This window comes from Myxocyprinus asiaticus, chromosome 5, assembly GCF_019703515.2.
Source record: "Myxocyprinus asiaticus isolate MX2 ecotype Aquarium Trade chromosome 5, UBuf_Myxa_2, whole genome shotgun sequence".
NCBI lineage: Eukaryota > Metazoa > Chordata > Actinopteri > Cypriniformes > Catostomidae > Myxocyprinus > Myxocyprinus asiaticus.
In genome coordinates this window covers 18940931-18967895 of record NC_059348.1, presented here as the reverse complement: position 1 = coordinate 18967895, position 26965 = coordinate 18940931, and the positions used below count along the sequence as shown (strand labels likewise).

The window sequence follows — 26965 nt, the reverse complement described above, 5'->3', positions numbered from 1 at the left end:
GTTGCATTATGATGTGTATCTGGTCTAATACTTCATTGTGTGTGCGCACATATTTGCATTGCTTTAACCCCTCTTTGTAAGTCCCGCTTTCTCGCACACCAATTGGTCGATTATAAGAGGCTTGCAGCAACTATTGGCCAAATTCTTGCCTGTCAATCTCTCCACGAACGCGCAAAGCGCTGTTGTGTTCGGCATCAAACAGCTGCTTGACAGTAGCAGCAAATGACAGCTGAGTGGAAACTATGCCCAAACGAAAGTGCAAATTTACAGAAGATTTGCGCAATAAATTCCCATGCTTTCGTCCAGGTCGAGATCCGTGGGAAGCAGAATGTATGAAATGTAAAGCTCGCACTTATGTGTCAGTTGCTAATAAAGGTGCAAGTGATTTAAAAGCACACATTAGCTAGGGTCAGCAAAAGGTGAAATTTCATCAGGTAAATTAACGGACTACTTTTTGCGACCAGGTAACATTTTTATCACATCGCTTCATTTTCCATGGCCATTCAAATTAATAATAAATGAAGGTACACTCATGGCATCAAATATTTTATTTTAGTACATGGACATTCAAAAGAATGTTGGAAATTTTGGTGGGGTGGAATAATAGGGTTCAAAACAGTGTTACTATGAATGCAAACTATAATACAGTGAAAAAGACACTCTATTAGCATAACATAAATATATATATAAATAAATAAATAATTTCCAACATTCTTTTGAATGTCCATGTACTAAAATAAAATATTTGATGCCATGAGTGTACCTTCATTTATTATTACTATTATTTTGAATGGCCATGGAAAATGAAGCAATGTGATAACAAATTTACCTGGTCGCAAAAAGTAGTCCGTTAATTTACCTGATGAACTTTCACCTTTTGTTGACCCTTTAAGTCCTTTTTTACTATAAATTCTCCTCCCTGCCTAGTAGGTGGCAATATGCACGAATAATGCAAATTGCCAGAAACAATTACAGTAAATTTATTTATAGATTTATAGTAAAAAAAAGAAGAAAAAAAAAGACTTAAATATTGATCTGTTTCTCACCCACACCTATCATATCTTCTGAAGATATGGATTAAACCACTGGAGTCATATGGATTACTTTTATGCTGCCTTTATGTGCTTTTTGGACCTTTAAAGTTCTGGTCACCATTCACTTGCATTGTATGGAGATATACTTCTAAATATCTTCATTTGTGTTCTGCAGATGAAAGAAAGTCATCCACATCTGGGATGGCATGAGGGTGAATAAATGATGAGAGAATTTTCATTTTTGGGTGAACTATCAAAAGAATATTTTTCTCTTATATATACTGTGTGTTCTCTCATCTCTTTCTCTCTCTCTCTCTCTCTCTCTCTCTCTCTCTCTCTGTCTCTGTCTCTCTTCACAATATGATTGTCTTTCTTAAAGACTGAATAGAACTGTTTAAATTCCTCATTTTGAACTTTCCTCATTTTGAACATTTCCTTATAGTGAACTACCCCCATCTTGTGGTTGGCATGAAAATATGGGCTATCCAACCCCGGAGATGATCGTTTAATTCACACAGATCTATGAGTACTATTGTTTTCATACTGTTTAACATAATATTGGTGATTCAAAGACAAATACAAAGGAATTGATCTAATACAACACCATGCTACGAAGATCAAAACTATTTACTATTTTACATCTTCATGCAGCTGTCCACAAAAGCCTTAAATACATGTTGTTATTGTGGTGTTATCAAACATAAGGATGCTTGAGTCTAACTGACAGCTGGAAATATTGATGCTGACGCCTGTTTGCCAAAGGTTACTCTCCGTGTGAGCCGTATTTTGTGTCCCGCCTCCCGAAGACCCATTTTTACACCTTCATTGATCTCAGATTGACATGTGCAGAATGAAGAATGAAGACAGAATGAATGGTGCCACTGCCCACTAGTCAACAAGCATCATTGCTTAGAGTCAGCGCGCATGCGCTGTGCGTACGCTCTGGATGCTGCTCAATATAGAAAAGCAAGCTGCACGTTCGCCAAGGTAACGCTTCAAAGCATGTCTCGAAAAATGTCTCGAAATAGTACATCGGATGTGCGAGATGAAATGTGGAATGCCAGACAACCTCTAACAAATTGTGCGGACGCCGATGCTTCTCCGCGCTCCGAGCGTTTCATCTTCGGTCCAGAATGGCACTTGCTTAACTGACATACGAGGATTGAGAAATAAACAGTCCCGACGAAGGGAATATAAACCGAATCGACAAATATGAACGCTACTTTACTTAAAAAACGAAAGCTGGACTGTATGTATGCGCTGTTGTTATGGCTCCATACGGCGGTGTGGATGTGGTGTTCAGCGGCCGAAGAGCATCATTTCAGCGTTGAGGTAAGACTGGCCCAGCAGCAGCATCAGCATCTTCTGCATCAACACAATAACGCACGCAGGCATTGACATGTCGAGTATAAACATCCTGCTTTTAACTGAGACCTATGATAACATCATAAATCATAAATAAAACTGGACAGCACTTGCGCACTTGCATATTGAAACGCTTGTTGGATCTCCACCATGTGCTGTCCCAGTGTGTGCTGTGGTATGTGCAGCTATTCTATTCTATTCCAAATACTGTGTATTAGATAGATAGATAGATAGATAGATGTCTCTCTGTCTGTTTTTCTGTGTATCTGTATATCTATACATACATCATAGATATAGTAAATACATACATACATACATACATTCTGTACTTACTAACTTACATACACACTGTATTGATCCATTGTGGAGAAATTGGGGTGCATTAGCAACCAGACAATAACACTGTACAGTCCCCAGTATGTACCACACATATTATAATAAATAAAAGACATTAAAAATTAACACTTTTTTAAAAAAAATTACACAATTTACACAACATGCACAGTATAATACAATAAATACACTGAAAAAACTGAGCAAGTAAACATTAAAGACAAGAGTAACCATTATATGACAATTAATTTACACTATATGCAGAGTGAACACAAAATTTTCTATTGCACATGTATCTATTGCCTAGCTAATTCTGTTCTATTCTATTCTATTCTATTCTACACTGAAAAAATGTCAACCTAAAAATGTGCTTAATGTACAGCTTAATTAACTGGTTTGATTCAAATAAACAATATTATTTAACATGTCTCAATCAACTTGACTACATTAGGTTACACCGTCAAATTTAATTTTAAGGGTCAGTTCAAGCAGAAATAGCTCCAATTACATAACAATTGCAGGTGGCCACTTTTAACAGTCCTTTTTTATAATCCTGTGAACTGAGGAGACAGGAATTCTATTCTATTTTATTCTTCAATCCAATGTGTGGACAGAGATAGCATCTGTAGTGATATATATATATATACTTCATACCTAATAGCACACTGTTACACATTTTAACAGTGTATTCAAATGTGCAGATCTTAAGACCTATGCAGATCCTAACCGTGCGCATTCACAGACCTCAGGCGTGAGTGGGAAAGAGATAAACAATCGGAGCGATTGCTACTTCCTCCGGTCCAAACCCAATCGCTCGTCTCTGCTCTCAGAGATGACAATCACATGCCTCTTCCTGGCCATGCCACAATCAGTGGGGAGATAAGGGAAGCAAGACCTTGATTCCAACCGGGGTGCTTGTCAACAGACCCTTGTGATAATGTGAAGCACATAAAGGGTTTTGTCTGTTATGTAAGTTGCTCAGCAACTCTTTCTCCCAAACTCCTTGAGGCCAGAATGGGCTCGAATGTGATGTTCGGTGTTGTTGGCAGCGCTGGTTGACACTGAGAGAATGTGTCACCAGCACAGTTCTGTTTGGCTGGGAGGTGAGAGTTATAGAGGACATTGAGGCAGTGGATCAACCCATGGTGGACATAGCATTGTCGTTGGCATTGTATAGATGCTTGGATGAAGCGTATTGATGGAGCTGTATTCTAACCCTAGTTGTCAAAAAAATAATAACAATTTCAGTGGGATGTAGTCTCAGAATGGACCATCAACAGTCCATTCAGCGACCGCCTGATGTACACAAAACTGGACAATACTTTCTCAATCTGGCAAGCTCTAATCTTATTTGTGGCTTTGCGCAATTTCTGGGGGTTAAGGCACACAGGTTTATTTTTAGTCCATCTGGATACAAATTTGTGTGGTAACAGATTGATACAATGAGAAATTCCAATCACTGGATTTGGCAAAATTAGTGAGTTCAGTGGCACCAAATTTTTTGTCTTTTTAGTAGTAGGTCAACTAGATATCCACGAGCAGAATTTTACATTCTGCTTTGTTTTATGTTTTATGTCTGTGAAATAATTTTTATCACTTGTGGATGGACAGAAATTCTGATCACAATGTCGATGATTTTTTTTTCTTACCAATTTATTACGTGTTTTCTATTCCAAACTGATCTCACTGTGATTTCTGCAACAGTTGGTTGAAATTTCTGCTGCTGAAATGGGTCTGTGCTTACAAAAAATTAGAACCACTGCTCCCTAGTGGCCAAAGCTGGAAATGTTATTAAACAAATAGGCTCATGTGAACTCCAGTTTCTGGGTGAAGTGTCCACAGAGTGGCACCAAAAGTGAGCTGTATTTATAGTTGTAAATGATGTTATACAGTCAACAGGAAAGCATATTTTATTAACTGTACCCTCTACCCCAATCCCCAACCCTAGCCGTCAGTGGAGTAAACATGTTAGAGCGAAAATGCAACCTCTGAATCACACTCAGCATTGTTTATGTGAATGCTGTTACTTCCTGGTTCCCACGGGACCAGAGCCCTTGTCTCTGAGGTTGCTCGGAGTAGCACAAGATGGAAAGGTGGCAACTTTGGAATTGATGCAAAAATGTCCACCTGAGATGCCGCTTGTCATGTAATTCAACAGAATGTGGTTGATTTTAGGATACATGAACTTCGGAAGCGATACTTCAATTTCTTGTGTGATCATGTTGTCTATACATCTGTTCACGGAGACTGCCACACTATTTAAGTTCATTATTTTCGTGCTAGTCTACTACTGTTGTTGATCTATTTGTTCGCTTTACATGTCAGTCAGATGGGTCTGTGTGAGTAAGCAGTTCTTGGTTAAAATAAGCTGCATTGTGGACCAAACCTTTTGCCATTCAGTCAAGGCTCTGGCTAAGCGAAACTAAGTGGGATGTAACCATCAGAATGCTAACTGTGCGGTCTTCACAATAGATTTTCTTGATGATTAGCCTCTCTCTTTCTCTCTCTTCTCCTCAGTTCACTGCCACCCATGTAGCTCCTGTGTGGTTTTTGCTTGCTGGCAGGGCTGCAGTTGTTGGCAGCAGTTCTGAGTTGAGTGCACAGGTCAGTGGTCTTTAGGGAATGAAGAGATTGTGTGTGAATATATGTGTATGTGTGTGTGTATGTGTGAGATGAGTAATGACTGCTCTGAGGGTGGACCTCTGATCCTGCACTAGGAATAGACCAGAGAGCACATGGTTCAAGGATTCAGCGGTGAAAGCAAGATTGGGCCCCCAGGGCTTTCATTATGCATGTCTTTCTCATGCAGGTGCAAATGTGCTAAGGCGGTAATGACATTTCATGTAGCTCTGGCTCTATATGGGATTAATGGAGAGTCAGGGTTTGTTGCTATGTGCTATTGACTGCTGTGCTACTGTAAACAGTCATATATCTTATTAATGTTTCAGTAAAGAGGATGTGACTATATACAGTAGCTTTAGCTAACTGTAAATGATAGACACGGCACATTAGCGCAGACCGTAGATCATAATTTAAATGGTGCTTTAAATGCATCTGAATCTGTCATGATATCATAAAGGGTGGAGGGCTGTGCTAGAATTATTAGTGGTACTTGCTAACCATTTGCACTAAGGACATTAGCGAAATCTCAAATTGTCCAGGTTGTTGAGTTGTGCTATTACTTTTCTATATCATCAGACTTGTGATTAGGGATGTTAATGATTAATAAAAAATCGATTAATTGTCATTAATTATTTGATTGATAAAGCTTATTGATCATTGATTAATTAATTTCAGGACAAATGCATTCAATAATCATGACAGCAGACATTGAAAAGGCTGTCTATACAGTCACTTGCCACTAGACGGCGCTTGCGGGCTGCATGTCATTATCTGCTTTACAGAAGAAGAAACCCACAGATTCACAGATCAGAGATGAAGTGGGCTCAATGTAAACAATGTTGGAGCGTTTCTTTATAAATGAACATTAATGTTTTCTGCACACACAGTGATAGAAGTTAAGTCAAGTCACTTTTATTTGTATAGTGCTTTTCACAACACACATCGTTTCAAAGCAGCTGTACAGAAAATCATGCTTTAACAGAAAATGAAACTGTAATATCTATAAAGACTTAGACTGTAAATTGTGTATATAAATAATTAAATAATAATTGTATTTCGAACCCCAGTGAGCAAGCCGAAGGCAACTGTGGCAAGGAACACAAAACTCCATAAGATTTTGGTGTGATAAGTCTCTAGCTCTTTTAGGAAGGAAGAAGCGGGAGCCAGATACACAATACAACGTAAGTCCTTTATTTTCGATACTTTTCAGTATAAATACACAGGTTCGTGTGTCACTCTCTCTCTCCCCTTCAGCTGTTTGGACTGCCCTTTTATCACCCTCCAGCTCTCACTGCAACACAAAACAGCTGTTAGAGGTGATTTCCCACAGGTGTCAATTCTTACCTTTCTTCCTCTCCCAACCTCCCAACCAGTGCAGCTTTCACCTGCGTGAACGCCTGCTGAAACGGCTCTGTACACTGGACCAGATCTGGTGCCCCCTTTTTAGTAAGATCAGTCAGCGGGCTGGTGATGGTTGAATAATTAGACACAAACATACGATAATAGCCAGCCAGCCAACCCCAGGAACTGTCTCACCTCCTTTTTGGTCTTAGGTCTAGGGCAGGCTGCAATCACTGCGGTTTTATCAATTTGGGGCCGCACCTACCTGTGACCCAAGTGGAAGCCCAGATACTGTACTTCCACCTGTCAAATTGCGCACTTCTTTGGGTTTTCCCCACCTCTCTCAACAACCTCAGGACTGCCCTCAGAAACTGCAGGTGCCGCTGCCAGTCATTACTGTAAATAATGATGTTGTTGAGATAGGCAGCGGTGTAAGCAGCGTGCGGTCTGAGGATTCGGTCCATGAGCCACTGAAACGTAGCCGGGGCCCAGAAAAAACTGAACTGAAGCATCACGAATTGGTGTATTCCAAACTGTGTGGAAAATGCCATCTTTTCACGGGACATGGGAGTTAAGGGGATCTGCCTATATCCCTTCGCACTGTCGCTCTTCAGGACCAAAACTACCGGGCTGGCCCAGTCACTGTGGGATTCTTCCATTACCCCCATATCCAGCATGGCCTTTAATTCTTCCCGAACCACTTTTTTTTTGTGCTTGGGTAATCTTTAGGGATGACTACATACCACTACCCCTGGGCTCGTCTCGACATGGTGCTCAATAAATTCGTACAACCGGGAAGAGGCGAGAACACGTCGGAGAATTCTCCTTGCAACCTTGCAACCTCCTTGATTTGGGATAGTGAGAGATGGTCTCCACAAGTGACCGCGGTGACTCGATCGGTGACTTCTAAGTTCACCTCCGGTCCGAGCTCCTCCCTCTCCGGAACTGCCATCGCCAAAGTCATGGGGACCACCTCTCTCCACAGTTTTAGGAGGTTGAGGTGGTAAATCTGATGTGCTCTGCCTCTATCCATTCGTTTCACCTCATAATCGATTTCCCCAACTCGCCATGTGACCTCAAAGGGTCCTTGCCTTATTTAGAGCCCGATGTGGGGAGCAATACAAGGACTTTATCTCCCGGTGTAAATTCCGTTGTCGAGTACCCCTATTATACAGTCGGCTTTGACGTTCTTGAGCCTGGAGCAAATTCTCCTGTGTTAATTACCCCAGTGTGTGGAGTTTTGCTCTCAAGTCAAGAGCGTATTGAATTTTGGTTTTGCTATCCCTCCCCACCAGCGGTTTGGACTGCCCTTTTCTTCCTCCCCCAGCCTCGCTCTCCACAGAGGTCGCTTGGCCACATCACCACAGTTGGTTAATGGAGAAAAATAACCTTGAGAGAAACCAGGCTCACTGTTGGGGCCAGTTCCCCTCTGGCTAGTATTAAAGTACAACATGACAACAAGCACTGATGATCTCCTTGTTTCATTCCAACCTACAATTATTTCAGCGATCGCCGGGAAAGCACGAAGACCCATTCAGATGATATCTCACAGTCGCCAGAGAAGCTGTAGCCTATGTTATGTACTGTGTTAATGCAGCGTGTTATGATTTGACTTCATTTCTAATAAAGAAATAAGTCCAAAGGTCCAGAATATACCAGGAACCACAAAGTGAAGTTTTAATGAACTCAAGTAGGTATAAAAGTTATATATCTTAATTATCTTAAGATAGAAGTTATTTTAACAGTAATTCATTAACAGTAATTAAATCATTCACAAATTCATACTAATCATAGCCTAAATGTATTAAAATACACTGAACGAAGAATATTTTAAGAGGAAAATGCCAGTGCTTGCATTTCTTAAGTGTATTAATCTAAATTATATTTAAACAGTAGGCTATATACACATATTATTTGTAGTCCTCCACGTACGTTTTACGATATTAACATTAATGATTAATCAATTAATTGATCATTCATTTCCATGACGATTGATTATGAAAATGTCTGAAAATTGATTGTCTATGTATTAAATTCTAAGAGTGTAATCCATCATTTGACCAAGGTGATGCAGGCAGAGATCAGTGAGGTGCATCGCAGTTCAACTGGCAGGTCATTTTGGTGAGGTCCATCCTAAATCCAAGGTTCAGGCAGTATCCCATGTCTTACGGTTGGAGTTGGCATTAGATCATCCTCTGTGAAGTCCATCGTCGTAGACTGTAGTGTATCTGGCTGGCACAGGCTGCAGTTAGTCGTCATCACTGTCGGACACCAAGCAGGAATGGAGCTTGATCTGGCAGGCTCTGTGATATGAATCCTGAAGTTGAGACAGAGAAACAAATATAGTAATATTAGCGTAGATGGAATTCAATTTATTGCTAGTTTAGTTATAAAATAGTGTTTCCGTTCCGACAGACCTAACTAATGCAGCATAACTATGAGTTGATGGATAAATTAGGTGTATGCCTGGCTGAATAGATGCGTCTTTAATCTAGACTTAAACTGAGAGAGTGTGTCTGACTCCCAAACAGTGCTAGGGAGACTATTCCATAGTTTAGGAGCCAAACAGGAAAATTAATCTACCTCCTTTTCTGGATTTTGAAATTCTAGGTACTATTAACAGGCCACAATTTTGCGATTGTAATGAACGTGATGGAATGTAGTGTAATAGAAGGTCACTTAAGTACTGTCGAGCTAGACCATTCAAAGCTTTGTACGTAGTTATCATAATTTTAAAATCAATATGAAATTTAACAGGTAGCCAATGTAGCGATGATAAAATGGGGCTAATGTGATCATTTTTCTTGGTTCTAGTCAGCACTCTAGCTGCTGCATTTTGAACCAATTGAAGTTTATTTATTGAACTTGCAGGACATCCTCCCAGTAATGCGTTACAGTAATCTAGTCTTGAGGTCATGAATGCATGAATTAGTACATCAGCAACAGAGAGCATGTGTCGTAACTTAGCAATATTTCTGAGATGAAAGAATGATGTTCTACAAACATTGGAAATTTGATTTTCAAAGGACAGATTTGTTTAAAATATAACACCTAAATTCTTTGCTGTAGAAGACAATGTTACAGTACATCCATCAAGAGTCAAATTATAGCGGCTTATTTTTTGAGGTTTTTGGTCCAATAACTAGTACCTCTGTTTTGTCGGAATTGAGTAGAAGGACATTTCTGGCCATCCAATCTTTGATTTCAATTATACACTTTGCTAATTTGGAGATTTGTGAAATTTCGTTGAGTTTCGAAGAAATATAAAGTTGGGTATCGTTGGCATAACAGTGAAAACTTATTTCATGATTCCTGATAATGTTTCCTAGGGCAAGCATATATAAGTAGAAAAGCAGAGGCCCTAAATCTGATCCCTGTGGCACTCCATACTTTAGTTTGATCTGAAAATTCCACGTTTACACAGACAAAGTGGTAGCGGTCTAATAAATAGGACCTAAACCAAGCTAATGCCTTTCCACAAATGCCAACATAATTCTCAAGCCTGTCCATGAGAATGTTGTGATCTATTTTGTCGAAGGCAGCACTAAGATCTAAAAGCACTAGAAGACAAATGCAGCTGTGATCAGATGATAAGAGCAATTCAGTTGTAACTCTGATAAGTGCAGTCTTTGTACTGTGGTCTAAATCCTGACTGAAATTCTTCATATGTACTGTACCATTTCTCTGTAGAAATGAACATAGTTTTACATTTATGCATTTGGCAGACACTTTTATCCAAAGCAACTTACAGTGCCCTTATTACAGGGACAATCCCCCTGGAGCAACCTGGAGTTAAGTGTCTTGCTCAAGGACACAATGGTGGTGGCTGTGGGGATTGAACCAACAACCTTCTGCTTACCAGTTCAGCACTTTAGTCCACTACACCACCACCACATCAAGCCGTGGCTTCTTAATAAGCAGTTTGATAACTGCCAGCTTAAAGTTTCTTGAGACATGCCCTAAGGAGAGCAAGGAGTTAATCATATTAAGAAGAGGTTCTGAGATCAACAACAATTACTTTTATTCCTTTCCACACAAATCAAGAGTAAAACACAGTTTCATTCTCAGTTCATAAACACATTTGACCCTGTTCTTCACATAATGCTAACTTAAAATGTCAAAACACTATTACCATAGCACATGACTAGCAAGGGGATACATTTTAACGTTACATTACACAACCAACTACATTTATTAGCTTGTTTGAGCAATCATATTGCATGGTAGCTCAAATGGTATAGTGCTGAACTTGCGATGGACAGGACCGGATGTACAAATCCAGAAGAACATACGAGTCCACACGTGAGACAAATGTGTCATAGAAGCACGTAAAGTAAAAATTAATAATGTTGTAACATTAAGAGATTAAAGTCGTAATAGTTTGAGAATAAAGTCGTAGCATTATGATATTAGATTTTGTATGAGAATAAAGTCAAAATTATTAGAATAAAGTCATAGCCTTTTGAGATTATATTCATATTGTTTTGAGAATAAAGTAAAAATTATTAGAATAAAGTCATAGCATTGTGAGAATAAAGTCAAAATATTAGATAAATAAAATCTCAATATTAGGCTAAACATAGCATCATCATCACAATGATAGAATGGACGCCGAGCCAGTAGCTTCGTCAATGCAAGAGATGGATGTGGAGGATGTAGTTAAATCATACTGTAGGATAGGATTTAGCAATAAAGAAATCCTTGGTCTTTTGGCACATCAGCACAGAGTTATTAGTATCCGGACACTGTAGTGGTTATGTAGGAAATGTAATTTATTCAGGAGAAAGAACCAGACAGATTCGAGCAGTCCCGATATCTTGATATGGACTTATATAATTCACAGCAGTTCCAATTATTTTTCGATTCACTTGAGTGCGAGCCTGTATCTCGTGCCTCCCTTGACAGGCGCCCACATGTTGAAAACTCCTGTACTAATGCACACCTCATTCATGAACAGAGAGCTCACAAAAACTTCCCACAAATTCAGCTTGGTTGTATAGCCAAGTTATCTCCCTGGTTAGTGGTGTTGTATGTAAAGACCCAGATGCTCCACTTTGCTGTTGTCCACCACATCACTTTGATGTTACTAACCTTTTGATTTATTCTCAAAATATTACAACTTTAATCTCATAATGCTTCGACTTTCTTCTCGTAAGTTTTGCTTTATTCTCAAAATATTATGATAAATCACAATTGCAAATTTAAATAGTTAAATTACTTTGATTTTATTGTTAGTTTCTGCACAATGAACAATGAGCTGACAAGTTGTAATTCTTGCTTTGATCCTCCGCAATTTAAATTAAAACATGTTTGATTTGTTTATTGTGCGCCTGACGTTTGCTCATATAAAGTTCTGAACCGGTGTCAGTGTTGCGCTTAATATAATTATTATTTGACAGACAGGGTGGTCATTTTTTAAGTCATGGAAGGAAGGACTCTTCTTAGTTTTATTTTATAATATGGCCTGTGGGCTAAGCACCAGATGACACTGAAGCCTAGTGATGCCCCTTGTTTAATATCGGTTTGCTAAGTATTTTTTGGTGCGTTGGTGCCACCAACACACTGGATTTTGTAGCTGCAGTGGCTCAGGACACGTGAATAAAAGCACTTTTCTCATTGGTCAGTCAGTTTTCTTCACAGTCCAAAGGAAAAAAAAAAAATAGGACTACTTTCCATAAAAAATAAATAAAATAAAAAATAAAAAACTTTTGGTGAGAATAGTGCCATATAGGAATCCGTTGTTCCTATTCAAAGACTCATTCGCAACAGTCGTTTGCATCGAAAATTCAGGCTTGGTGTGAATAGGCCTTTAGACGACACGTAATGTCATTTTGGAAAAATGTTGCCACGGTCACATAATTTTCATGAGATCAGGCTGGATTTTTTTCATGCAGGATGATAAAATGGGCAAAAATTCCACACTTACACTGAAGAAGGACCTGAGCCATATCTATGGAACAGAATTTCATAGAAACTTGGGGGTGGGCTCCATAAGCTACAATCACCCAGAACACCCTAGCAACACTAGTGCTAAAAACACCCAAAACCGCTTAGCAATTACATTGCAGCACTCTGCAACCACCTACAACCACACCCTAGCATCACAGGGGCAAGTTTTACACAAGAAAGCACCAAAAATCTAGTTGTTTGTTGTAAGTAAAGATGGCAAATAAATCAATTTTCTTATTGGCCTGAAACCTGTTTATGCAAAGCTCGCAGTGCAAACCACACACACACACATATGCTCACAGCTGATTAAAGGAATAAAAAGTGGATAATGAGGGTTGTTTTGCTCAGCATTGAGTGACAGACAGAAAAAAGGAGTAGCCTATACTTGAGAGAGAAGTACACTGAAAAAAATAATTTCCTTCAGCATTTTTGTATCTGTATTTTTGTCTTGTTTTCCAGTTAAAAAACTAAACATCCTTAAAACAATGAGATGCACATTTAGGATTAGTTTGCAGGGAAATAAGTGTTAAACTCATTACCCTTTTGGCAGTTTATTCTTGTTTTAACCATAAACTTCGCTAAATTTTGTTAGACTTATGCTTAATGCCAAGTGGGTAAGAAAAAAATAATGTAATTATATATTCTCTGAAAAATAAGTCTTCAAAAAAATCTTCTGAAGTTTTGCTTCTCAAGTAAATGTATCTTATTTTAAGGATGTTTAGATATTTTTACTGGAAAACAAGACAAATATACTGACTGAGAAAATGTTTGCAGTTTGGAGGGATTAGCTGGTATGTTTCTGGACTTATAGCTGGCTGGGTTGGTGTGCTGGCAGCTGGTTAGTGGGTAGTACCAGTAGAACTACTCTGAGGCTTTGTGATTGGTTAGTTTTGGCACTGACCCTTAGCCAACATCATGATCTCTTTACTCCTCTCAGAATGGATGGGTTGCTCTCAGAGCACAATATGGCAGCTTATTTACACAAAGAATTGTTTGCCTGGAAACAGCAGCACATTTTTTGGATACAATTGCATTTCAACAAAATGACTCCTGTAATTGACTTCATTGATTGGCTTTTGCTGCAAGATGCAAATGAGAGAGAGAAAGAGGGAGAGAAAGTGTGAATGACCAAGAGAGATGCTTTAGCAGAAAGAGAAGAGAGATGTTCCCTAAAGCAAGAATCTGAAGTTGTACAGTACCTTGAGCATCGCATATCATAGGGGTGGGCGTTATGAACAAGAACTTGTATCATAATATCTGGAATTTTATATCACGTAACGGTTTATGTCATGATGATATAGCTAGAATTGCAACAAAAACATCTATTAAAAGGTTTATATTTTAAACAACCATGCGGCAATGACATAATGACAAAAATGAAATACTTTTTTCAAATGAACAGAACTATCTGTCCACATTTTCTCTTTTTATTTGAAACTTGATTGACCAAGAACCAGAATTTTTATTTTTAGTCATAATAAATGAAGTATGGCATCAGTGCGAAAACAGCTTCACATTATGTAACACTTGTAAGACTCAAAACAGTAAAACTAATATTATAAAACAAATAGTTCAGACTCTATATTCTGGTTGGATGAGCTACATTCAAAACTGTTGAAAAATAGTATACACACACTTGTGACTGCACAGAAGTTGAATTCTATAATTCGGCTAGTTGCTCTGCAATTGCCAAAAAACTAAACTCTGCTTAAAACGACAGTTCACCCAAAAAGGAAAATTCTCTCATCATTTACTCACCCTCATGCCATACCAGATGTGTATGACTTTCTTTCTTCAGCAGAACACAAATGAAAATTTTTAGAAAAATATCTCAGCTCTGTAGGTCCATACAATGCAAGTGAATGGTGATCAGACCTTTGTAGCTCCAAAAATTACATAAAGGAAACATAAAAGTAATCCAAATTACTCCAGTGTTTAAACATATATCTTCCGAAGCAATATAATAGGTGTGGGTGAGAAACAGAACAATATTTAAGTCCTATTTTACCCTTGATCTCCACTTTAACTTTCACTTTCAGATGTGAAAGTGAAACTAAACAGGCACCACATGTGACTTTCAGATGTAAAAGTGAAAGTGAAAATTTGGAGTAAAAAAGGACATACATTTTGATTTATTTCTGATCCACACCAATTATATCGCTTTTTAAGATATGGCTTTAACCACTGGAGTCTTTATAGATTATTTCTATGTTTCCTTGATGTGATTTTTGCAGCTACAAAGGTCTGATCTCCATTCACTTGCATTGTTTGGACCTACAGAGCAGAGATATTCTTCTAAAAATCTTCGTTTGTGTTCTGCAGATGAAAGAAAGTCCTACACATCTGGGATGGCATGAGGGTGAGTAAATGATGAGAGAATTTTCGTCTTGGGGTGAACTATTCCTTTAATCTAATCTAACACCCTTATAGTAACAAGTTATTGCTAATCTTGATTTGTTTGGGACATGCCCTGCTCTGTATTTTCACATGTAGAAAATTCACATACTGTGCACAGTATACTGTACTGTACAAAGCATTTACACTTGGTCTTTTCATGATCAGCTAGCTAGATCAGTAAAAACGCAGGAAGAGACAAAGTGTAAATACCCCCTTTAAATACGTCCATTTACTTTTAGAATATGTCTCTCTAAGTACCCAGTCTCATCTCTCTTTGAAACTGCAGCCTCTTGTCCGATGTAAGACTCTATTTCAAGACATCATGTATTTATGATGGATTTTTCAGTGGGTGCACTCATGGGTCTCCAGAAGATACAGTGTTGTGCCTCCATCATCCTGAAGGATGTTTTTCATCATCATCTCATCATGCCCTTTTTCTGTCTGTCGCTGCCTTCTGCTATAAATGTGGTAGCAGTTTCTGTATAATAATATTCATATTGTCATATGGCAGAGCGAGATTGTGACAGGATGCACACCACCACCTAATGACTAAGCATTTTGAACATCAAGAAATCTGAAAACAAAAAGCCTGTTTTGTGCAGATCCTGATGAAACCCCTTGTTTTAAAGTTCTGCTTGGACATTTATTATAGAGCTGTGTGTTATCAGTTCATTCCCAGTGTTTTGCCTCTTGTCTCTCAGCTGGTATTATTCACTTCTGTCAAATTCTGACAAACATAAATAATTCAAATCCTTGGCTTTCAAACTGTATTTATTTAGAAAGCTGTATTAATAACCATTGACATACCTTGGAGATATCAGTCGGGCTCATTTGGATGAAATTTGGACAGTTTAAAGGAGAAAGGTATTAATGGACCCTCGAGTAGCACTGTTGGGTGATTTAGCCAAATTTAGCCCATTAGGTGAGGTTGATTTTGAAAGTACGAAAACTGCTATATTATGTACAAATGCAGGCTAGATATATTTATTTACAATTGGAGAATGAACCACAATGGTGGATAAGCTTTTATCTGTCACCCAGAAAGAATGTATAATGTAAGATGACAACCAGAGAAATACAGCGTGATATGAATGCCAATCTAAAAGGTGAAGTGTGTAATTTCTACGGCATTTGCATCACCAGATGGAATGGCAAAAAAAAAAAAAACGATTGTTTTCAAGCAGGTTTCATACACACTTCTCACTTCTTTCATTGGTCAAGAAAATACATAGCCTGCCCCAAACTCATGGTCATTGGTTACTTTGTCAGGCTGGTCAGGGTGCTCAAACAAACAGAAATATTTCAAAGCCCCAGTGTTTACACTTTTCGGGTAAATCTACCTACAAATGGGTTTTGCTAGTTGTCTCTGCAAACTAAGCTGGGATAGGAATATTTTTAACATTGAAAAATGTTACTTTTAAATTATCTTTTATTCTGTGTGCATGCCATGTTTAGAATAATACATTAGGTTTATTGTACATTTCTCAAAGGCCTATTTTTTTTTTCTATCCTATAACTATTTTTTTTACACCATAACTGTAATTGGTTAACATTTTTAACCAAACAGCTGTCATGTTAGATCATAGGCTAATTCACGTCATGAAATACGTGCAACTTTTCAGTGCATTTTTTTCTCTCGTATATTTAGCTTACCTAAATTATTTTCAACAATGTCCTGACTGTTTTAATATGTTAAGTAACTTTTACTTGGTGATTTCCGTTTCAAACAGGCCATTAGGGTTGCTATTGGTCCTGCACTATTCATTAAATTATTTTCAAAAAATATGCCTGTACTGGCTAATGTTGATTCATTAAATGCATTTCATGTTCTATATTTAATGTAGCCTACAATGGTGATAATGCAAGGCAAGTACGTCACAGATAAACACCCCCTTTTTTAGTGGAATTTAGCGTCGGATTTGGCTGTTTGAAGTATTTTAAATGGGTCACATAAACACACAATGTTTTTTGACTGTTTTCTGAGGGTTTCTTACTTTTTAGACTAGTTGACTCCAAAATTTCAGTTTAAACAACAGTGAAATTAGTCATTCTGCACATCCCAATTTATTCAACAATCACTTGCTTGATCTGCACGAAATAGGTGTCTTTTTAAAGCTTAGACTCTTATCTTTACAATGAATATAGCTGATCTGACCAATTTCAAATTGCTGATAAATTAGAACTGCTCCATTTTCAGAATTTGCTAATTTTGTGATCACAACAATCATATTTAGAACTGGTAAAAAGATCAAAAAGATCACATAGCCATGTGTTATATATCTTTGGAAAGGTCTTGATTATAGAATACAAGGAGCAAATTTGTTTAACTCCAAGATCAGACTGCAGTGAGTGTTAGCAGAGATTATTTAGCGAGATGCGCCACTTCTATTAAAAAGGTCAAAGGATAAAGAAAGTAAGTCCTGCCTTACAGTTACAAGAGCCAATCACCTTTTAGATACAGACATCACCTGTCAATCAACTCTAGAACACGCATAAATCAAGTTTTTTAGCGTAATATGAGGTAAAGAATCACAATTTATGATACCAGTATTGTCAGAATATATTGCTGATTTGAAATATGTTCTTTGATCGTTATCTTGACCAACCGTATTTGAGATTTTGGTCTTTCTCCATTCAAGTAGATAGGCACTGCACTGGCATGACTGGAAATAACCTCCCGAGAGCGTTCCAAAGATGGCCGACAGTGGACTGACTTGCTAGCAAGACTTTTGTATTAGTGTGTGAAATTCACATGTATAATAAACAGATAAAACAGATAAAAATGTCATCACATTTTGGTTTATTACTTCATGAAAAATGAACACGATATAGACAATGACATAGCACAACTTACAGCAGACGTGTCTGAATCAGACAAGCCCACACTCAATGTAAAATGATGTGTAGCTGCTGAGATATTCCTAAAAGAGTGCCATGACAAGCTATGGTGGCTAATCGCTAATGGCATCTCTATATCAACAGTTTCTGTGGTATCCATGCTTGCATTCATATTTTTTTAGTTATTATAATATAATATAAAAATCTACTTTTGCCAGCTCAGAATTGTTCCCAATCAATATTTTCATATTTCAAAGGGTTTTATATAAAATGAATACATGCAATTAACCCAACTTATTTATTTTTTTCTTAAAGGTATGAGCATTTATTTTCTGTTTGCCCTTTAGAAGGTAAATCTTTCAAAACTGCCTTCTCTCTTCTGTTGTTTTTTTTCTCTCTCTTTTTGTTCTTTTTTGCTGTGTATATCTTTATGGGTAAAGGTTAGAGCTTTCTTGTATGATACATAAATAAACTTGGGGGGAAAATATTAACAATTGAAATCATTGGCTTTCAAACTAAATTATATTACATATTATAGACATATCTTGGAAAGATCAGTTGTCTCATTTGGATGAAATTCCATTGGTTTGAAATATTGGAACACTTTTGGACCACAGAGAACAATCATGTTTGCTAGATGCATAATTTTTCACCTAGTTAAGCCTGGTTTTCATTACATGGCTGTATTTACACATAAACGTGTGTGTGAGAGCATCTGTGTGTTTACCATCAAAGCAATCCTGGTTTTATTTAACACACGTTGAGTATATTTATGTGGCAGGATTTGTTCTTTCATTCACATCTTCAGTGTGCATCAATTTGGCTCAGCTCTGCATTTATAGCTTCACAAGGTAGTGATTACGACACCCGGAGGATGACAAAGTTGCTTCTATCTATGACTTATCACCATGGTTACACCCTGCCATACCAAACCCCTGCGGCTCTATAGCACATCTGTGTTTTCTCAATATAAATTAGTAATCAGCCCTTGTGTTTGTTAGAGATGCAGGATCTGATTAGTGCTGGAGAATCAATTTGGCACTCGACTGTTGTTGCGTTCTTACAAGAAAAACATGGACATACAATATAACTCACAGCCCTTTTACACTAGGAATGTATTAAATGTTTTCATATGAGATTTTAAAAATTTACATACAGTATAATTTATGTATTGATATACAGGGTTCCCATGCCACGGTCATGAAGAACCTGGAAATATCAGGGAATTTTAGAATTGTTTTCCAGAAAAGTCATATAAATTTCCTTAAGGAATATGTATTTTTCTACCTAAACTCTCCTCCAAAATATGAATCTGCTGACAGTGTTGGGGAGTAACGGAATACATGTAACGGGACTATGTATTTAAAATACAACATATAAATAACTGTATTCCACTACAGTTACAATTTAAATCATTGGTAATTAGAATACAGTTACATTCAAAAAGTATTTTGATTACTGAAGAGATTGCTTTGCATTTTATTGTCATTTGTTTCATTTAATATTTAGTCCTTTCAGATGGAAAACATTTATACATATAAATGATGCGATCCAAAGTGCATTTGAACAGTGGTGAAACACTTTCTTATGATGTGTTACATTCATACGAGCAGACAGAGAAGTAAGTTTGAAGTAAGTTTGGAGCAGAAGAAATAGAAATAAACCTTGTGTAAATTGACAGCTTTATGCTAAACTAAAATGCTATTTCTAGCTATTTTACATGCACATGTTTCCAGGCACGATCATATTTTTTTTTAGCAAGAAAATTCACGTTGGGGGCCTGGGTAGCTCAGCGAGCATTGACGCTGACTACCACCCCTGGAGTCACGAGCTCGAATCCAGAGCGTGCTGAGTGACTTCAGCCAGGACTCCTAAGCAACTAAATTGGCCCAGTTGCTAGGGAGGGTAGAGTCACATGGGATAATCACCTCGTGGTCGCGATTAGTGGTTCTCGCTCTCAATGGGGTGCGTGGTAAGTTGTGCGTGGATCGCGGAGAGTAGCATGAGCCTCCACATGCTGTGAGTCTCCGCGGTGTCATGCACAACGAGCCACGTGATAAGATGCATGGATTGAGAAGCAGAGGTAACTGAGACTTGTCCTCTGCCACCTGGATTGAGGTTAGTAACCGCGCCACCACGAGGACCTACTAAGTAGTGGAAATTGGCCATTCCATATTGGGAGAAAAGGGGATAAAAAAAATAAATTCATGTTGGATCATAATTTCTTCTTTTCTAGTAAGACCTTTAATATTAGGGCAAAAATCGTATTCTTGATAATAATTTTTGAATTGTTTTCCTGTAAAAATATATAAAAATCCTTAAAACAAGATCAATTTAATTTCTTGTTTTAGAAACAACACTGCATAAGATATTTAGGTTTTTCAGAAAATGTATTTTTAACATGTGTATTTTGTCTTACTGTACTGGCAGAGTTTTTATAGTCAAAACAAGTGAAAAAATCTACCAGTGCTGAAGAAGTAATCCAAAGTATTTGGAATATGTTACTGACCTTGAGTAATCTAACGGAATACATTACAAGTGACATTTTACAGCATGTATTCTGTAATCTGTAGTGGAATACATTTCAATAGTTACCCTCCCAACCCTGTCTGCTGAATATTACTCTTTAGAGTCACAATGATATCCGATTTGTGAGCAAATTGATCTTTTGAGTTTTTTCTTTTCAGTGAGTCAAACTTGTTCACAAACAGACTGATCTAACAGTGAAATCTGAAACATTAGGTCAGGGGTCAGCAACCTTTTTGACATGGAGTGCCATTTTTTATTTTCCTGGTCAATGGCTGTGTCACAGAGCATCTTAAGTGCTTTAATGAAAGAAAACCTGTCCTTTTGTACAAAATGTGTTAACACAGTTAATGTCACAAATTTGCTTATTTGATTACTGATAATGAAATAGTGTGGAATCTTAAATATTTATTATATTATGTCATTGCAATCATGTAATCACTAGCATGCAAGCAACAGCAAGAGAGAAGCAGGCTATTTTATTTATATGCAGTTTTTCACACCTGACCTGCATTCCAACCTACATCATGATATAATCCTTCCTCATGATCACGCAGCGTGTTTTCATCAGCTGAATGGGAGACTAAACACCTTTAAAGTGTGACGAGACTCGAGCTGCATGTGCAAGCCATTCACACATCACAAGCCAATCAACTATTTAGCCCTTTTCAGTTAATTGCACCTGCAAAATCCTAAAACTTTATTTCTTTTAAAGGTTTAATTTATATTTTGAATAGACTTGAACGATGTTGGTTTATGTTTTCTCTTTTAATCATTTAATGTCATTTTGAGTGTGACCATGGTTTAAGGAGGGTGTACCTGTATGCTGGGTTCGAAATCTCAAGGATTAATAGTGGTGTTTTCCTTATTTCCTTATTATTAATTAAAAGAACAGTTAATCAAACCTATTTATTTAAATAGATGTTTAATATCAAGCTTTAGTAGTGTACTGTACACCTTACCCTGACATAAGTTCAAATGAGACTATGAATCCGACGAACCAGTAATTGTTAATATTATTTATTTACGTAGGCTATTGAAAAATAGAATTTTCTATTCTGGGGGGGTCCTTGATAAAAACACAGTATGCCCACCTCTTCAGTCACTACTACACCTCTGAGTCTCCCATTCAGCTCATGAAAACACACTGCATGATCATGAGGAAGGATTACATCAAGATGTAGATTTAAATGCAGGTGTGGAATTTATATAAATAAAATAGTCTACTCCTCTTTCGCTGTTGCTGGCCATAGTTTGCCGACCCCTGCACTAGGTTGACTTTTCTTTAGCTAAAATCAGTCTGTGTTTACCAAAATCAAAACACTGCCCCCAGTGGCCAAAGTGGTAAATGTCGGGCATATTGGCACGTGTGAGCTCCATTTACTGGGTGAAATTACCATGGAGGGGCACCAAAAGTGAGTTGTGAAGCGAGATGTTTTCAGCTGTACAGACTGTAGTACAGTGAAGAGGAATGTATATTTTATAAACCAACCCCAAACTTACTTGTACTTCTCACTGATTATGCAAACGCCATTACTTCCTGGTTTCAATGTGGTATCTGAACCCTGGTCTCCCACATTGCTGACGCAACACACTTCCAGTCACACCACAGGGAAAGGTAAACATGTTGGAGCCGATGCAAAAATGTCTGATAGGACATGCCGCTTGTCTGTGAGTCAGCATAGTGTGGCCGATCCTAGGGTAGGAGAACTGTCAGAAACAACATGCTGACTTTCCGTGTGATCGTGACACAGACGAATGATTAATTAACGAATCAGTCGGAATCAAAATGATTTTTAATCCAAAACAAAATCTTTATCCAGTAATCACAAACAACTGGAAAGATCATGGAAAATCTTGAACATTCGTAATTTAAAAAGAGTGGGAACCCTGAATATATCATATATGTATTCATATTTATACACATGTATGTTGATTTATTAATTTAAGTTGAGTTAAAGCACTAAAACGTTTAGTTTGCCTTTTGTTTATGGTATGTTCCAAAGCGTATTTGACCTCAAGTACATTATCTTAAAAGCTCTTTCCAGTGTAAAGTTGTTTGGAACTAAATGGTCTTGACATACACCATCCCTTTAGACTACCACTCTTGAAATCACCTACATACACAAGTATTGCCTCAACAAAGAGAGCTCATAAAATGCTCCTTTGCTCCCACTGTTGTGTTAGCACTCTCTTGCTGTGCTTCTCTGTATTTTCTATCTATATCCTGAGGCTAGCTGTGCTGCTGTAACATCTCCTGAGAACAGAAGGTCAGAGCAATACATGTTAAAATTGCTGATCAAATCTGGCTACTATTTGACTTAAGTTGCTGTATAAACAGTATATATATGTATGTGTGTGTGTGTAAATATTTAAAGGGCAGATTTCACAGAGAGTTGAAACCTTGGTCATAAATTGAACACTTTCTTTCTAGCCTTTAACTCTGAGGGCACATTTAGTTTCTTATTGCTTGTTTTGCCATTCAGACTACACTCAAATGACTTTTGGCGTTTAGAAAAGGACATTTTGGTAGTTGATATTTGTTCTGTTGTTCTCTTTTGCAGGCGTGGTTACAGAGGTATGGCTACCTCCACCATACACAACCTAACATGGCTGTCCTGAGATCAGCCCATACCATGCACTCTGCTATTGCGACCATGCAGCACAAGTATGGACTCAATGTCACAGGGACTCTAAACAAGGAGACTATAGAGTGAGTACTCCAAAACACAGAACACTACATAAAGACATACATCACCATAACCTGATGGTGCTACATTATTATAACAGTAAGTTTGGTAGTCAAAAAGACTTTGATCACTACCTCAGATATGTTGTCAAACAATCAAGCTGTTATTTTTAAAGGGGGCACAGCGAAACAGAAGTGAGGGACCAAGACACATTCTGCATTCTCTCACAATATGAATGAAGCATTTCATAAAATGATAATTGGAGACATGCAAAAATTCATGCAAAAAGTTGCTTTATTTAAAAAAATGTATTTTGCATTAATCATGAAAGTTCAGTATCTGTGATTTTCATTGGTAATTACTGTATATCAGTAGTAAGTCATGTGGACACTGTAAGAGTTGCATGGTTTACTCAAATTAATCATGGTTTCTTTGGACTGCACATTTCTTGTTTAGCTTGGACACCACATGTCACATTTTACTCTAAAATAATTTTAAGGATATTTTACTACTCCTTGGATAAGTTTGTTTGAGCCATACTGCACTGTTACAGAAAACAAGAACTTTCTGTTCAACCTTGCAGTCAATGTTCTTATTCTACCGTTGTTTTATTCACTTGTATCTTTGTGTTATGGTTCAGAAAGGACAAGTTAAAAAAGAGTTCTGGTTTTTTACATTCATAATCTATTATTTGTGTCTGGAGACTGTATGATCAGTAATATAAATATATTATTATATTTTCATCCAAACACCCTGGGTTAGTAGGTTTATAAATGCTAAATAATGAAAGCCATAACACTGAAACTTCATTCTAGAATGTAACTTGCAGTGCATGTTGAAACACACAATATAGCTCTTATTAAACTAGATTTGGATTTCCTCAAAGAAATATCATGTTAAAGTTTTAGGCGAGCGTGTGTTTTTGGCTGTGGTTCTATGTAAATGAAATGCTGCCTCATAGCCTCTTTGTCATTGTGTTAAGGCGAGTATAAAATTTGGTTAAAGGGATAGTTCAACCAAAAATTACTCACCCTCGTACCATCCTAGATGTGTATGAATTTTTTTCTTCAGCAGGACACAAATAAGGATTTTTAGAATAATGTCTCAGCTCTGTAGGTCCATACGATGCAAGTGAATGGTGACCAGAAGCTCAAAAAAGCATATAAAGCAGCATAAAAGTAATCCATACGACTCCAGTGGTTAAATCCACGTCTTCTGAAGTGATATGTTTGGTTGAGAAACAGACCAAATAAGTCCTTTTTTAGTATAAATCTGCACTTTAACTTCCACATTTGGCTGAATATAAATCTGCACTTTTGTTTTTTGCGATTTGTATTCTTCTTGCATATCGCCACCTACTGGTTGGGGCTGGTCAAAGGTGGAGATTTATAGTAAAAAAGGACTTAAATATTGATCTGCTTTCTCACCCACACCTATTATATCACTTCTGAAGATATGGATTTAACCTCTGGAGTCTTATGGATTACTTTTATGCTGCCTTTAAATGCTTTTTAGAGCTCCAACATTTTGGTTACCATTTACTTGCATTGTAAGGAACTACAGAGCTGAACTATACTTAAAAAAAAAAAAAACTTAATTGGTGTTCTGCCTAAGAAAGACAGCCATACACATTTGGGATGGCATGAGGGTGAGTAAATGATGAGAGAATTTTCTTTTTTGGTTGAACTATACTTTTAAATATATTCAAGAAAGTCAAGACCAATCACAATTCAGTATAAAAATATTGTAATGATGTCATCACTATTACATTATATCAATATAAGTAAAATGGAGATTTTCAAACCTTAAATTTCTTAATTATAAAGTTAGCAAAAGGCTCTTTACTATCTTAAAAATAAAGTTTGAAAGGAGTCCACACTCTATACATTAAGCAGTTCAGGCTGAATTAGGCTAATTGCAGAAGTTTAATACTTAGTGTTTATTTAAAACAAACCCCTAATCAGCATGTTTGAGGAATATCAATATACACTTTTGCCATGCAAGCACTGTAATAAACCAAAAGCAGTTTCCAAGAGCAGTTCTTTTAATGACACCATTACATTGTGATTTTGATTACAGTGATTTGGTGCTGATTGTCGTTCATTTTTAATTCCAGTTATGCTTAAAAAGCTGCAACTCTGGCTAACCTAAAATAACATTTTAGGACTAAATGACCTTACCGTTCTTCTCTTCTCTAGTTGGATGAAGAAGCCTAGATGTGGGGTACCTGACCATCTTAAAGGTGTGTCTGGATCCCGCAGGCAGAAGCGCTATGCACTAACTGGACAGAAGTGGCAACGCACACACATCACATACAGGTAGGAGAAAGACATAATGTCTCTGTCAGTGTTAATGATACAGACCAAGAGCACAATACAAGGACTTTTATAGCTCAACTGGTGTAGCATGGGACCAGCAACTCCAAGGCCATGGGTTCGATGCCCAGGGAAGGCTCGCACTGATAAAATGCTGGAATGCACTCTTAAGTCACTTTGGATAAAAAGCCTCTGCCAAGTGCTTAAATGTAAATTTGGTCTATTAAAATTTTACAGACATTCACAGAAAGAGCTATAAAAGGAAATGCTAACTCTAAATATTTAATGTCAGTTATCAATAACGTTCAGGAATCAATATTTTTTTCTATACTTTATAATAAAGAGTAAAATTTTCATATCAATTTTATTCAATTTAATAAAATAAATGGTTTTATATATAAGTCACAATGAATAAAAGTCTGTACATATATTGAACGTTAAATACGTTATGGAAATTTTCTATTTCATTTTTTTTTATCTTTCATTAATGCATATTTTTAAATATTAGAATAGATTTTTAGATTTTTGTTTACTTTTTATCTCGGAGTAAAAATAATAATTATTTTTTTTCCAATATTAACATATGAATTACATTAGGAAAATGGTAAAGTGTTTTTAAAGCATTAAAATACAGTCATTTGAAATAGACTGATAGATTTGATGCTCACAAGCTCTTAAAGAACATTCATACAAACATAAATGAATACATTGCTAAATAGTTTTCCCCAGAACAACTCTTAAAAATGGTGGACTGTAACTTAGAAAAGAAAGAAAACGTACACAAAACCAATTGGTAACTAATGCTTTGATGTAACTGTTCTCAAATCTAATCTCACGGTGCAATAAGGTCACTTCCTATTTATATGGTACTGAACGCTGATCATTTACGTAAATAGATCTAATATCTTCTTTTAGGCTATTGAGGTCTGATGTTTAGTTGTTAAAATGAGGAGACTGACTCCAGAACAGCTGAAACAAGCAGACATTTAAAAAGCATCTTTCAAACCATCCTGTCTCTGCCATCCTATATCCTGCACTGCAGTGAAGGCACTGCCAAGCATATAATAACCCCCAGCATTCACTCTTTAACCTTCAAGAAACATATTTGAATTCCCAGGAGATTACCTTCTAAAGGGCTCGGAGGAAATAAAGTGTTCTCTCACCTCAATTTAGACTTTCCTGGTTACAGCGAGCGATAACGGAAATGATTTATTCAAATCCTACTTTTTTAATTGATGGGCCGCCTATGCAAATGGAATGTAAATGAAGACAGGCTTGGCAGTGAGTGACTGGCTTCTATAGAGAAAAGTCAGCTGAGATTTTCTGGTCCTCACAGTCTGTTAGAGGAAGATAAAGACTTCAATGTGGAGAGTTCAGCAGAGATGCCAGTCTGAAGGCAGTTAGTAGAGTTCACTTCACAGCTTTTTTAGATGAAAATGGCCTTGTTTTATTTCGTTTTTTTTTTTTTAACCTGTGTAGTTTCTCTGTCTTTCTTATGGGCTAGTTCACTCAGAAATTAAAGTTACTGTATGTCATCATTTATTAACCCTCATGT

The 26965-nt window shown here is 37.2% G+C and overlaps 1 protein-coding gene and 1 long non-coding RNA gene across 3 annotated transcripts in view; one reads left to right on the top strand and one right to left on the bottom strand.

Moving 5' to 3' along the window:
* Positions 1-1991: 1991 nt before the first annotated feature.
* Positions 1992-26965, top strand: part of LOC127441582 (matrix metalloproteinase-16-like) — a 42468-nt gene continuing 17494 nt past the window's right edge. For both annotated transcript variants that reach the window (XM_051699163.1, XM_051699162.1), the window contains exons 1-3: positions 1992-2366; positions 22970-23118; positions 25294-25413. In XM_051699163.1, coding sequence (XP_051555123.1) covers positions 2247-2366; positions 22970-23118; positions 25294-25413 — 389 coding nt within the window. In that variant the 5' untranslated portion in view covers positions 1992-2246. The remainder of the gene's footprint in view (positions 2367-22969; positions 23119-25293; positions 25414-26965) is intronic.
* On the bottom strand, positions 8116-26629 carry LOC127441583 (uncharacterized). The gene is made up of 3 exons (XR_007897336.1): positions 26574-26629; positions 25276-25376; positions 8116-9012 (listed from the first exon to the last, which is right to left on the bottom strand). It is a non-coding gene; the product is annotated as an uncharacterized LOC127441583 (long non-coding RNA).